The sequence below is a fragment of the Notothenia coriiceps genome, unplaced genomic scaffold, assembly GCF_000735185.1.
Source record: "Notothenia coriiceps isolate Sejong01 unplaced genomic scaffold, NC01 NC01_scaffold00008959, whole genome shotgun sequence".
NCBI classification, from domain to species: Eukaryota; Metazoa; Chordata; class Actinopteri; order Perciformes; family Nototheniidae; genus Notothenia; species Notothenia coriiceps.
In genome coordinates this window covers 175941-188381 of record NW_011341660.1, presented here as the reverse complement: position 1 = coordinate 188381, position 12441 = coordinate 175941, and the positions used below count along the sequence as shown (strand labels likewise).

Sequence of the window (12441 nt, the reverse complement as noted above, 5' to 3'; positions counted from 1 at the left end):
TAAAAGTACCTAAGCATGAAGTGAACCTGGGGATTTTTGGGTCCTTTGGGATCTGTAGTGTAGCCCACATTACCAGGTTGACAACTCACCCTTGGTTTGTAAATGCAAATCACTTCCACTGTTTCATTTCGGCTGGAAATGTATGTCTTGGCCATGTTTAAGCTTTTTCAAATAGTGACAGCAGCATGTGCCAGAATTAACGTCCAATGTCAGAATCAAGTTGAAACCAAAGCTCAAGTTTTCATTTGAACAAAAAAACAAACCCGCTAACCCTAACTACTCCCGTTATCTCAAATGTCTCAAAGAATCAATTTCGAACCCAACGAAAAAGAAAATATGCTGTCTTTGGTTTTGAAAATGTGGTTTAGGTAACACCTGATTCCTGACCAGCTGCATGTAACCACATCTTTTACAGTAACCAGGTCATAGCAGTGCCAGTAAACAGGTTCTGATTTCCTGTTCAGGTCAACCATGTTCCTTCTGCACATGTGAACACACCTCAACTCATTCAAAAAGACACATTTGAATATTGGATAGCAAAGTAGGGATGCTAATACCAACCTTTTGGCTCATTGTGTCCTCTTGTTGATGACACGGTCGTTAAGGAACTACGAAACAATGAAAGTGGGCGACAAACACCTGAGTTGTAGGTCAAATATTTCCATGTTTCGACTCACGGAAGAGACATTAGCTCTGTGAATGTCGTGTTTGCAGAAACACCATAACTCTTTCCATTGGCTTCTGGTAAATCGGGGTCAAACTGTGACAGGCCCGGGCATGCCTGACCTCATTGCTCCAAGGTGTGATGTTGTTATGTCTGGATAACCCCTTCAGGTGGATCGAGGGTCAAATAGTCAGTGTCAGTTACAGCTCGTTTGTTTGGAGACCATGTTTGCTTAGCATCGATGGTGGTTTGTTGACGTGTCCAACATTCCTCCTTCACAGCCATCTGTAAATCTCAGTGCTTCAAAAGGCCATTGAACTCGTCTTGAAAGAAGAGTGCATGCTGAGAGTCATCCTTTCATGTGGTTATTTAGAGAAGTCCGCCATGTGGTCGGAACAATGCAGATGACCAATTGTCATTATCCATTCAAACTTACAGTCATGCCTCTTGGGATCACATGTTTTCTTTTTGCCATGGCAACGTCTGAATGAATGAATGAGTGGGTTGAAATGCTTATTTCAGCAGAAGTTTGAGGAACTACCTCATCAGCAGTAGGTTAATCATCCCCCCCTCAAATGAAGCTATATCAGCACTCGGTCAGCAAACATGAACACAGACCTTTTTTAGGAATGAATCACAGCGGTGCAAATGTCAGTACTTGGGTTTAGAAGATGCAACTCAGTCCAAACCACACATTTTGTGGTTGTCAGGAAAAGGTTTGTCAGTGCTGCCGAAAGAACAAACACGATGAGTCGTACCTTAATGTCTACCATTTAGACAGCATGACTAATGAAAGCAAGGTGGAAAAAGTCTGTTCTAGCCCGGGCAGGTTCCTAGCAGTGTGTGAAAAACAAAAAAGGTGCCATTGTTCATTTGAACAAGGCCAATAAAGTGGTTCAATTAGAAAGCCGATGCAAAGGGACGTCAGCTAATTTGGTGTTTTCGGCCCCGAAAGACATCGAGAGCCTTTTTCAGAGTGTTAAACAATTTTTTTGTATTGAATAGAATCTGATTCTGGCCTAGAAATATATAAAGAATCTGTGGTACGTTAACCCAGGGGTTCCCTAACGTTGCCATGCCAAGGACCCCCATATAGCATTATCCTCTGGCGGGGACCCCCTTGCAATTTCTTTTTTAAATGAGTACATTATGATGGAAAATATGACAAATTAATCATGCGGCTTAATACATTTTCTTAATATATATTTATATTAGTAATTAATAATCAGTTATTCTTCTAAACATTTTTAGTGTTTATCTTTTGTTTGTCATTCATTACATTCATTGTGTCGTCTGCATTTTTAAAGTGATTTCTGTCCTTATAATATTATATAATCTTGAACAGTAATATGAACAATTAACATATATTTTTAGCATTTTTGAAAGCTACTTATGCCTTAATAATATTATATATAATATTCAACAGTAATATTAACAACAAACATATTTATATTAATATATATACACAACAATATTTGCTACATCCGTGCTCTCATCCAGCTGCAGAGCGAAATATTCACTAGCTCTCACTTACTCCAAAAGCTGAGCAGATACTCAGTTTCACTCTCAGTAGCGGCGGCTTGATTCTGATTGACTGACTTTTCATGCAATCTTAAGCAGCACTCAGTCCGTCCAACCATGATTATAGGAATAATTGGTGTATTTATGAACAGATTACAGCTCAAAGAACCACGCAAATGGCATGTATTCATTCATTTGGATTTTTCTAATCTATAATCAAGCGAACAAATAGGACTTAAATCAATTACACATTCAAATATTCTTTTCAAAAAGGCTTAAAGGTTTTCCCATCGTCCATAAACAGTGTGTAGGCTAGGTTTCTAGGTTTTAGCGATGTTTCTAAAAGGGAAAAACTCAACAAATGGTAAAACACGGCTCAACCGCCTACGTATAGGAACGATATTTACGTCAAGTCTCAAACCAAAAACATTTTTTCTGACCTGTAAATCAATTTCCTCTCCCCCTTCTGACAGCTGGTTGTTCAACTTCTTCATTCAAAGCAGTTTGACTTAAGATAAGATATAACTTTATTGATCCCAATTTGGGAAATGTTTGTGTTGCAGCAACATAAAAAGACAAGGCATTGTACAATAACAATTAAAAGACAATAATCACTTATTTTTAGCTCATAGGCTACTGTTTGATCAGTCCTCCGCACAGATAACACATGATTTGATATGTTCAGTCTTTTAATGCCAGCTGTCAACGAGCACCAGAGACGGGCGGCACGGAACATTCAATGGTTTTATCACTTGGCCTGATCACACCTACGGTTTGTTTTCAGAACCCGGGTTGAAAAGTTTACCTTTTTTCCGTTTGTGTTTTTTAGCTTCACACAGGTCATCAACTTTAGGCTCGAACATTGGTTTATTGAGGGTTTCTTTACTGTGCCTGGATTGTGCAAACAAAAGCATCTACTAAGCAATATTTTTGATTCAATTTTCTTTAATTCCACTATTTGTCCTTTTTTGGGCCTACATTTCCCACAATGCAGATCAACCACAAAGTGTTTGGTTAGAGTTGGGGTGTGTTACGCTGGTAGTAGTTTAGTTAGACCCTCCAGAAAAACGCGGGCTAAATTCCTTGATTATGCGATTAAACATGCGGGGTTTTNTTGTACTGGCCATTCCAAAGTTTAAACAGGCCATTTTATTTAAGACAGGCCTGTAGAACTGGTCGCTCTTTTTAGGATCGCCTTTGGACCACACTTGCTGTTCCGTCTAACTGAATAACGAAACTATAGTCCTGTGTTACGCGCTCTTCCCTAACAGGGATAGTTAGGGTGGTTCGTAAAATGTCAGTTACCCGGTAATAAGTCACGTATTTTCCGCTTTCCCAGGAGACCGGTAAACACTTCTAAAGTAGACACAAAGTTACAGTTCGAAATTACAGTGTTTACGGTAATGAAATTTTACTAGGTGTTGTATTTAGGATATACAGGCTACCTATTACCGCATACAAAAATAAAGTCCTGCATAAGGGAACTCCAAAGGGTTGAGATGCTGACTGAGGTTACACCAGTCACCGAGACTACAAGGTCTAAAGGCGTGGGGCGGATTAGGTAGCAAGGAGTAGACATCCAATAAAGTGAATATCTACACATCACCAATAACGCTTACACATATTCCCGTAACATCCAATTTATTTAATAATGTTTAACACATTATAAGTCTCTTTTATTGAGTTCTACTTACGAAACTTAAATCCGTCTTTTTCGCGTCGCACATACCACACATCCATGCAAATACCGATCGGGGCCGACCTCCGACGTATGTTATCCACTCCTACTGATAGCGCGGAGCGTGAGTCTCCCCGGGTGTCCTGACAGAGTACGAGCATCGGGAAAAATCACCACCGACAAGGCACGGAGTCGTCTGAGAGCGAGAGGAGTTCTCCACAAATCGACATAGTCCCCGAAGACACCATACTCAACAGAGTAGCAGTTCGTACGAGCTTGGTCCCATCGTCGAATCGCATTATCGAAGAGTAGTGATAAACAAAGGGCGAGAAGAGGCAGAGAGAGGAGCTCTCTCGCCAAGATCACGCCGAGCGACAGCCAGGTAGAGTGGCGTTCGTCTGGGAGGGACGCGTTGGCGGTTCTATCTATCCTGTTAGAGTCCTGGTTAAGCGAGTCGGCAAGTAGTGTCTCGCATATTAATATAAGAGATCTATCACAAGACGAGGATATATATAATCGGACCGACCAATTACAAAGGACCAACCATGATGGCGAGTTGTTGTAACAATTTGATATTATGATACACACACACTGGCGATCAGAGGCCCTTCCTCAAAGTATACTTTTTGTATCATCAGCAGAGCAAAACACACACCCAGCGTCTATCTTTTTAGGACTAGGACTAGAGCCCTGACTCAGCTCTACCAACCTAGTAATCTCAACCTTACACCTCCATTGCTACACCACCAGGACACACCCATAGAATCGTTTGTTCCCAAGCCCGTTTCCCCAGCCCAAACCACACACTTATATCCCGACACGTAAAGTGACCAGAGTGCTAAACTAATGCTAATAGGACCAGTGCTAAGTAAGGGCTCGTATGATTACGCAACGTAGGAGTGTTCAAAGAAAAGCGTACCAAGAAAGTAGTTACTTATGTACGTCATTATGTAATACTGGACAGAGAAAAATAATAAATCTTTACGAATCTTAGGTATTTATTACAGAACTGTAATTAAATATTGGTTTATTAGTTAACATATCGAGATCGGTAGGGATATGCATAGACCAACTTTAGTTGGTATTGTTTGCTTACAAACGCAGAACGACGCGAGAACGTTGCCAGAAGCAAAATTTTTTCCTTTAACTGCCAGGACTAACACCGTAGTTTTGACATGAGCTCAGACTTTGGTCGTCTGTTGTCCCATAAATGTTAATTTGTTTTTATGACGTCACGCCACGTGTGAATGTAAGAGAAGAATGACAATGTATTTAGGTACTACATCCTCTAATTTCAATCGAAAGTGTATAGAGTTAGTCGCTAATTCCTATCATTATTGCAAAAAAGTCCAATGACAGTCGACAGTGGTAATATAAAGACACCCCCCGCCCAAACCTCGACGTCTCTCCTCTGCCACTAGCGCCTTCGAAAGAGGACTGAAGTGTTTGTAAGTTGCCAATAGCAGACTTTTATCGTTTCCCCTGAAGTATGACACGTTTGGTTCTGAATTGATTTAGGGTTTTTGGACTGACTAACATTGCTCTCATAAAAAAATTTTGTATTTAGCTAACACAGACTCGGCGGTCGCGTGCTCACAACGTCTCGCCCAGGAAGACCAACCAAGACCTAAAACACAAGAACACAACACCCATTTCGTCTGACGAGTACAGAACCACACGACACGCGACAGTGCAGACAAGGAACTAGAGGACGCAGGTCCTTTAACGGCTCCGTTAGCAGGTAATTACCGGACTAGGACCGGATATGCTGATGTTTAAAACTCAGTTAATGGGGTTCATTTTTATATTGCTTCAGTTTATAATCGTAACAGATCGAAAAATTCAGATTCATTTTTCAATAAATGATACGCTACAACAAACAACATAATTATTACATTCAAACAAACTACTTGTAGTAGATGAAGTACATTATTCAAAAGTTTACATTAACTTTGGATAATAACACGGGAGAAACGGATCCTCTCCTTTCCTCTCTCTCTTTCTCTCTCTCCTGACAGCCCGTCAGTTTCCCATGCAGCGCGCTAAACAGAGGGCGGGGCTTCAGGTGATAATGCAGAGCTGCGTGTCTCCGTCAGACTCAGCAGCTGATCAGATCTCTGATCTCTCGCGTGCAGTTATACTTCCCTCGCGTTTATGTCCATATCGATCAGTTCCAGCTCTCCTGATCTGCCTTTATAGAGAGCACCTATCAAACTATTAAGAGTGAATATCGGCCGATAATGACTGGCGGCCAATCGATCGGAACATCCCTAATTATTACTGGACATTTTGACTGGCAGGTTTTGAATTTACCGGTTTTTAATACATTTTACAAGCTAAAAAACGGTAATTACCGGCTAACGGAAACCCTGGTTCACACAAACCTTTGCAGGCTGCTGGCGGGATCCCGATGCAGATAAAGTACTGGAAGGTCAGCATGACGACGAGGAAGAAGCAGTATTTGGGCCAGATCTCAGCGATGGCTTTCCTCCTGCGTCTGTACATGACTGCAATCAGGGCGAAGGCGTGAAGCATGGCGTAGAAGTCCATCCGCTGCCCGATGACATTGACCACGAGCAGCAGGCACGTCTGAGGCAAACACACAAGGAATACAAACATTAAGTGTTGTTTTCAAAAAGAGGATATATTTAGCAAATGTTCAGGTCCAAATTTGTATTTTGTGCTTCTCTCTTTCCACCCACTCTGTCTGAAACCAGAGCCCAGTTTTCTCTGATTGGTCAACCACTTGGAGATGTCCCGCCCCTTAGCCTATCACGTACAATGTGTTGGAGCGCTAGCCAATAAAAGCGGGAGTGTTACTTAGTGATGTAACTTTGTTAAGGAAGTAAACAAAGGAGTCCAATTGAGGCAGATTGGGGAGTGTGTGGGAGAGAAACTCCCTCTGGAGGGGACTTTGGGAACATGTTAGCCTTTGTAGACCATTTACATGCACACAAACCTATACAACACACTACGGAAGAGGGAAAACCCCAAAAAGGAAAATAGGGCCTCGTTAGGCTCTTTTCATTTGTATTTACCTCAAGTCCAAACTTGTAGAAGAAGTAGTTGATGAAGTATTTGATGAAGCGGATGATGCCGATGTCCAGGTGTTGCCGTGTGATATCATGGAAGATGATCTGGGCGGCGGGAGGCGACAGCTTGTTCCTCAGTCTGAAATATCCCTGATGGCGGTAGATGGTCATCTCGAACGCTAACAGAGCTAGCATCATGAAGTTGTCCTGCACAGATGGAGAGTATCTTTAAATGTGTTGTTCTAATGTGAAAAAATCTTTTTTAATTGATAGTTATTTTCTTTTGTCTCTGCTTGCATTGCATTTGATATTGAGGTAATCCAAAAGTAACGGAAATATGGTTACATTACTTTAATTTTTAGATATCTTTTTGGTTGTGCTTGCTGTTTGTTCTCCTCACCCTGAGGTAGCCCAGCAGGTCGTCAGCTTTCTGCAGGCCGACCCAGTTGGCTGGATCCACCGCACTCTTATACAGCACAGAATTCTTCTTCATGTCATCCTTCTGGACTTCTGAGTAGTCTTCTGGCTGTGGACAGAACATATCATTGTATATATGAACTAAAAGTGTAAGGATAGTCAGGATAAGGGCTGTACTGAGTAATTTGAAGCAGCAATTATTTTAGATTCTACACCAACATTTACATTAAAATTCTCTGGCATGTCAATTACTTTTGTTTAAACCTGGCATTTCTGCACAGTTTCATTTAAAGCTATAATAATATAACTAGTGTTAAAATATTTGTCGTGAATTCAATCATTGAGTGTTGTCTATTTTTTTTCTAAAGTCAGCATTTGTTAAACACAGATCACAAAATGTTTTTTATATAACAAATGATACCTTTTTAATACACTTATTTTCAAAACAAAGCACGTATGATTATACAAAAGTTAAATTGAAGAAAAAAGATGATTAAAAAATTGTAATAACTTGATTAATTACTTTATTGAAATTTGTTTTGTTTCACGTTTTTTTTTTTTTTTAGGGTGTCCTGAAACCTAGGAAAAGATTCAAAGCCTCAAATATGAATAAAATGAGACATTTAGGACAGCCCTTGTAAGGATATGATCTATGTTGGGTAAATATGAATGGAAAAAAAAGCAATTTCTTTATAATCACCATCGAACAGTTCGTAGAGTGTTTTTCAGGTTTTACGAACTCGAGCTGGTACATCATTTTACACACGATGATGACACACGTCCAGACCGTGCAAACGCTGGAGGCGAGCGGCCGGTACTGGCAGTACGGCAGCGCGATGGCCCAGGACGCCACAAACACGTAGTTGAACAAAGAAACCTGCAAAAGAGACAATGCATGCAATGAGGACAGGAAAAAAAGAATAAATCCTTTTCTAATTACATTTCCTCCTTTTCCTTTCCTTCCTACACAAACTAGTGTTGTATTGAGTTGTTTCATGTATTATAAGCATGTGATTCATAATGACTGTAGGTAAGAAGTGCTTGAATACACTTACACATCCCTTTACGCAAAAAATAAACTGGAGAAAAGAAGTGAAGAACATTTTGAGGAAAATCCAAATGCACTCGTAAAAATTGAGGTCAGGAACTATGAATAAAATATCATTACAATACATAAATATAAGTCTATAAAAGTCAGTTTTAATGAGAATGTAAAAGCCCAAGCAGCTTATCCAAATTCAAGGCTTCATTCAGAGAGAGTTGATGGCAAGAAATCTGCGGTGTAACTCTTTAACCAATCCTGGTTTATTCCCTATTGGTTCCAGTTGGCTCTGTGTTGTTATTTTTTACAGCATAGGAGCAATAAAACCTACCAAGGAAATGTGAGCAATGCTAACTGTGGGTATTTGTGATAGGAAATGTAATAGCTTTTTGACTCAGAACTGTATGAAATGACAGTGTAATTTACTTACAAACAAATAGAAATAGCCTCAGGAAACCGCTGGTATGCAATGTGAAAACTGGCAGTGTAGCATGTGGCACAATTTTAACGAGAGAAACATTTCAAAGGGCCCTAACGTCAAAGGCACTGCCACCTTGTTAACCTCAGTTTTTTAACAGCTAGAAAGCGCCCAAATCCAAGAATCTGAGCCTGCAAATTGGCTCGTATTGGGCGTATAACACCTCTGCTTTATAGCTTAGATATAGAGCCTTGTTTTAAAGTGTAATGTCAAGCTTTCTTACATCTTTGACGGCGACCAGCACGATGTAGCAGGACACGATCTTGATGATGTGGATCTCCAGTAACCACCAGATGAACAGCTGCAGTTTGTGGAAATACTCCAGGAACTTCAGGAAGAGCACCGTCAGCCGGTCGACCACCAGGTGCCATTTATTCTTCAGATCTGAAAGAGAGGAGAGTGACTGAGTAGGTGCAAATGTGAAGAGTTTCCAGGTTTCATCACTTCACTACTGTGGGGGAAACTTCTGAAGTAATTGGAAACAGGACTCAGAGAGACACGAGGAGAGCTGGAGCTTTGATGGCAAACACTGACGGTTTATTTGGAGCCACGTCCGGAGAATTCTCAAGACATGTCACGGGCCACGGTTTGACCTCACGGATGAGATGCCACAATCAATTCTGAAGAACCCTCCTGTAGTTCCAGGTTTGAACTAGTTTCAACATTCTTCAATAGATAGACTAAACAGCTGGTGAAACCGAATCACATTTGTTGTCTCGGGGTCATCTACACCCCGAGAAGGATGTGTTCCAGGTGTCCCACAACAATAACTATCTCCGACCGAAAGTTTCCCGGTCATAAACTGGTAACAACAACAAAATGCTAGGGCAGCCCCTCTTTAAGGGAGATAGCGGCTGCCCAAGGTTGGGCATCTGCGTCAGAGGGCAAAAGGTAAACATGCATACAGAATTATTCCCTGACAATTACAGCTGTGCAGTCTGTCTCTGTTTGAACAGTACTGATATTTTGCTTACGTAGCTTTTAAAACAGCAACCCCAGCTGGAGCAGAATCTCTTTTTGCACTTCAGGAACAGGTCATATTTTTGTTAGTATATCTTATTTAAAAAAGACTGTCCTGCTGCCATAGAAATGTATTAAACCACTGGGTAAAGATGGACCCTAATAAATGCACTTTTCCACTCCTATGTTTTATTAGTATATTGATGTATTTGCAGAAAGGCTGAGTAGCAATTCCATTGAAACACAAACTGTACCTCATAAACATTCAAATAAGTTCAAATTCAGCAAACATTTAGAGGTTGTCGAAACGTTTTTAAATGTGGTTATGATTAATTGTAAATGCAAACAAACGTATAATCTATTAGCCAAGCAACAGATACAAAATGAGTGTTTAACCAAAAATGGGGAAAAAATCTGTCATTCTAGTTCCCTAACTTTGTCTAATTTTTCATTATCGGTTGTAGTAAACAAAATACCATTGAGATTTAGGGAAATACTTAGTTTCAGTCTTACAAATCATTTCCAGTCAAATACTGAAATGTATCCAGCAAACTATTTCTTATTGAGTGTGTTCAATTAGTGGAACCAATGTGCAAGACAATCTGGATTTTAGTGAGGGAAAGCTACATTTTGATATGTACAACATTTTATTGAGCAAACTTAACAGCTAAACATATGTTTCAGATATATTGTGAAACTGTAAAATGTTTGTTTATGTAATTTTTCCCTATATGTCACGATGTATGGCAACACCTTAAATGTGTGTTTTACAAGCTATTTCTAAACTGTTGCTTTAATTACCTGAGAATTAAGCCTTAATATTCTCACAAAGGATATTAAAACTCCAGCTATAGTTTGGTTATGTGTTTCTCCAAAGGATATATTATCTCAGGTTTTAATAGAGCCCTCATTGTTTGGATAAGAAAACACTGAGAGGGCATATACTGTAGCTCGCATAGCTTGCACCTCATTATAAACGGAGAGGCCCTGCAGGGCTGTGTTTTATCACCTATTTTATTTTCTGTGTATATAAACAACATTTTAATTTAAGAGCAGTGTGACGGTCTGCGTAAATATGCTAATGGTGTAGCGCTAGTTGGCTCTAGCAGGGCGATGTAATAGATGAAAGTGACCACTTGAGCTACGCTCTGTGTCAGCAGGGGAAACAGGAGGTAAATCTTACTGAACCCAAAAATCTGCAGAACAACAGATTTTTACAGCTTTCCTCGGGATGATTAACGGACGGCTGGTGGAGAGTGCAGGCGGCGGATACTTGGACAGCACACTGAGTGTATGCAACATATGTCTTCTGAGCAGACTGAAGAGCAGAAACAGATCTGAAAGAAAAACATCTCTACGCTCCTGACAGTGTAGCTGGCACCGCTACATATCAGCACATGTGAGTCTCAGCTGTAAACACAACGAGAGGAGGAGGCATGGAGGAAAGCTTTCTTACACTTTGAAATAAAACACATGAGAAGTGTACAAGTACAAGACTCTCTGGATGAGAAGTTTTATGACCGCCGACAAGGAAGTTGTGTTTTCAGTCTGACCGTGTGTGTGTCAGCAGGATTATGGGAAAAACTACTACTGCAATTCTTTATGATAATAAATGGAAGGATGTATCACGGGCCAAGGAAGAAACCCTTTTGGAGCAGAGCCAAATGACACAGAGGATGCAAACAAAATTCTTCTTGTTTGTTAACAATATGAGATGCGGCAATTTCCCTGCATTCATATGGTGTTGGAATAAACCGTAGCTGAAAAACAAGTTCCCGACTTAGAAATTCATATAAACTACCCCCTCAAAGAGAACAGCAATTCAGTGTTGTGTTGTTTAAATGCTTTAAATACAACACATCCTCTGTAATGTCCTTGTTCTTTCCATATTGGTTTGTGAACACACGGGAAACGACAGCCTAACTCAGGAAACGGGACCATCCGAGGAGCATGTGAATGCACCGTTGACCTTGGCAGAGGTCTGTGCCCTACAAGTGCTATCGTAGTTTTCATATGATTTGCTTTGATATTTCATGTTTTTCAGAGGAACTTGAAAACACATTTTAGAAACACTGGATACATTCCTCAAGATGTAACCAAGTTTTTATTGTTTATCTCTTGTTCTTCTTATAATGATAATTAGTGTTAAAATGACACTGAAGATAAAAGGGAAGACAGTATCAGTCCTAACGTGGTTCTTCGGTTACTGGAGTACTTCCATCTGGCAAACGGTTCAGGACAATAAAATCACACACCAACAGACTGAGGTACAGCTTCCATCTGACACACACACACACACACACACACACACACACACACACACACACACACACACACACACACACACACACACACACACACACACACACACACACACACACACACTTCTCCGCCTCATTCTGTTTTCATTTACTCGTTCGTTATCTGCAGCTTCAATGTTGTAGGCTACTCACTTCGTTTCTTGTAGCCCTCGAAAGGGTTTTGGAGGTTGATGCCTCGTGAACGTGAGTTGTTTGGCTTTCTTGTCCGCAGCAGCAGAAAGCATTTTCGGATGTTTGACTGAATCAAAGTGGATCGTCACCGTCGGTTTTCTCTAAGACTTATGCTCCAACACACAGTTGCACGGGGTGCAATAGTTTCCCCCCACTT

At 40.5% G+C, this 12441-nt stretch overlaps 1 protein-coding gene across 1 annotated transcript in view; it reads right to left on the bottom strand.

Annotated features, from left to right (window-relative positions):
• Nucleotides 1-5456: 5456 nt before the first annotated feature.
• LOC104944922 (piezo-type mechanosensitive ion channel component 2-like) overlaps nt 5457-12441 on the bottom strand; it is a 15965-nt gene continuing 8980 nt past the window's right edge. The window contains exons 2-7 of the mRNA XM_010770527.1: nt 9056-9216; nt 8013-8189; nt 7296-7421; nt 6902-7102; nt 6232-6452; nt 5457-5490 (exon numbers count right to left, since the gene is read on the bottom strand). Coding sequence (XP_010768829.1) covers nt 5457-5490; nt 6232-6452; nt 6902-7102; nt 7296-7421; nt 8013-8189; nt 9056-9216 — 920 coding nt within the window. The remainder of the gene's footprint in view (nt 5491-6231; nt 6453-6901; nt 7103-7295; nt 7422-8012; nt 8190-9055; nt 9217-12441) is intronic.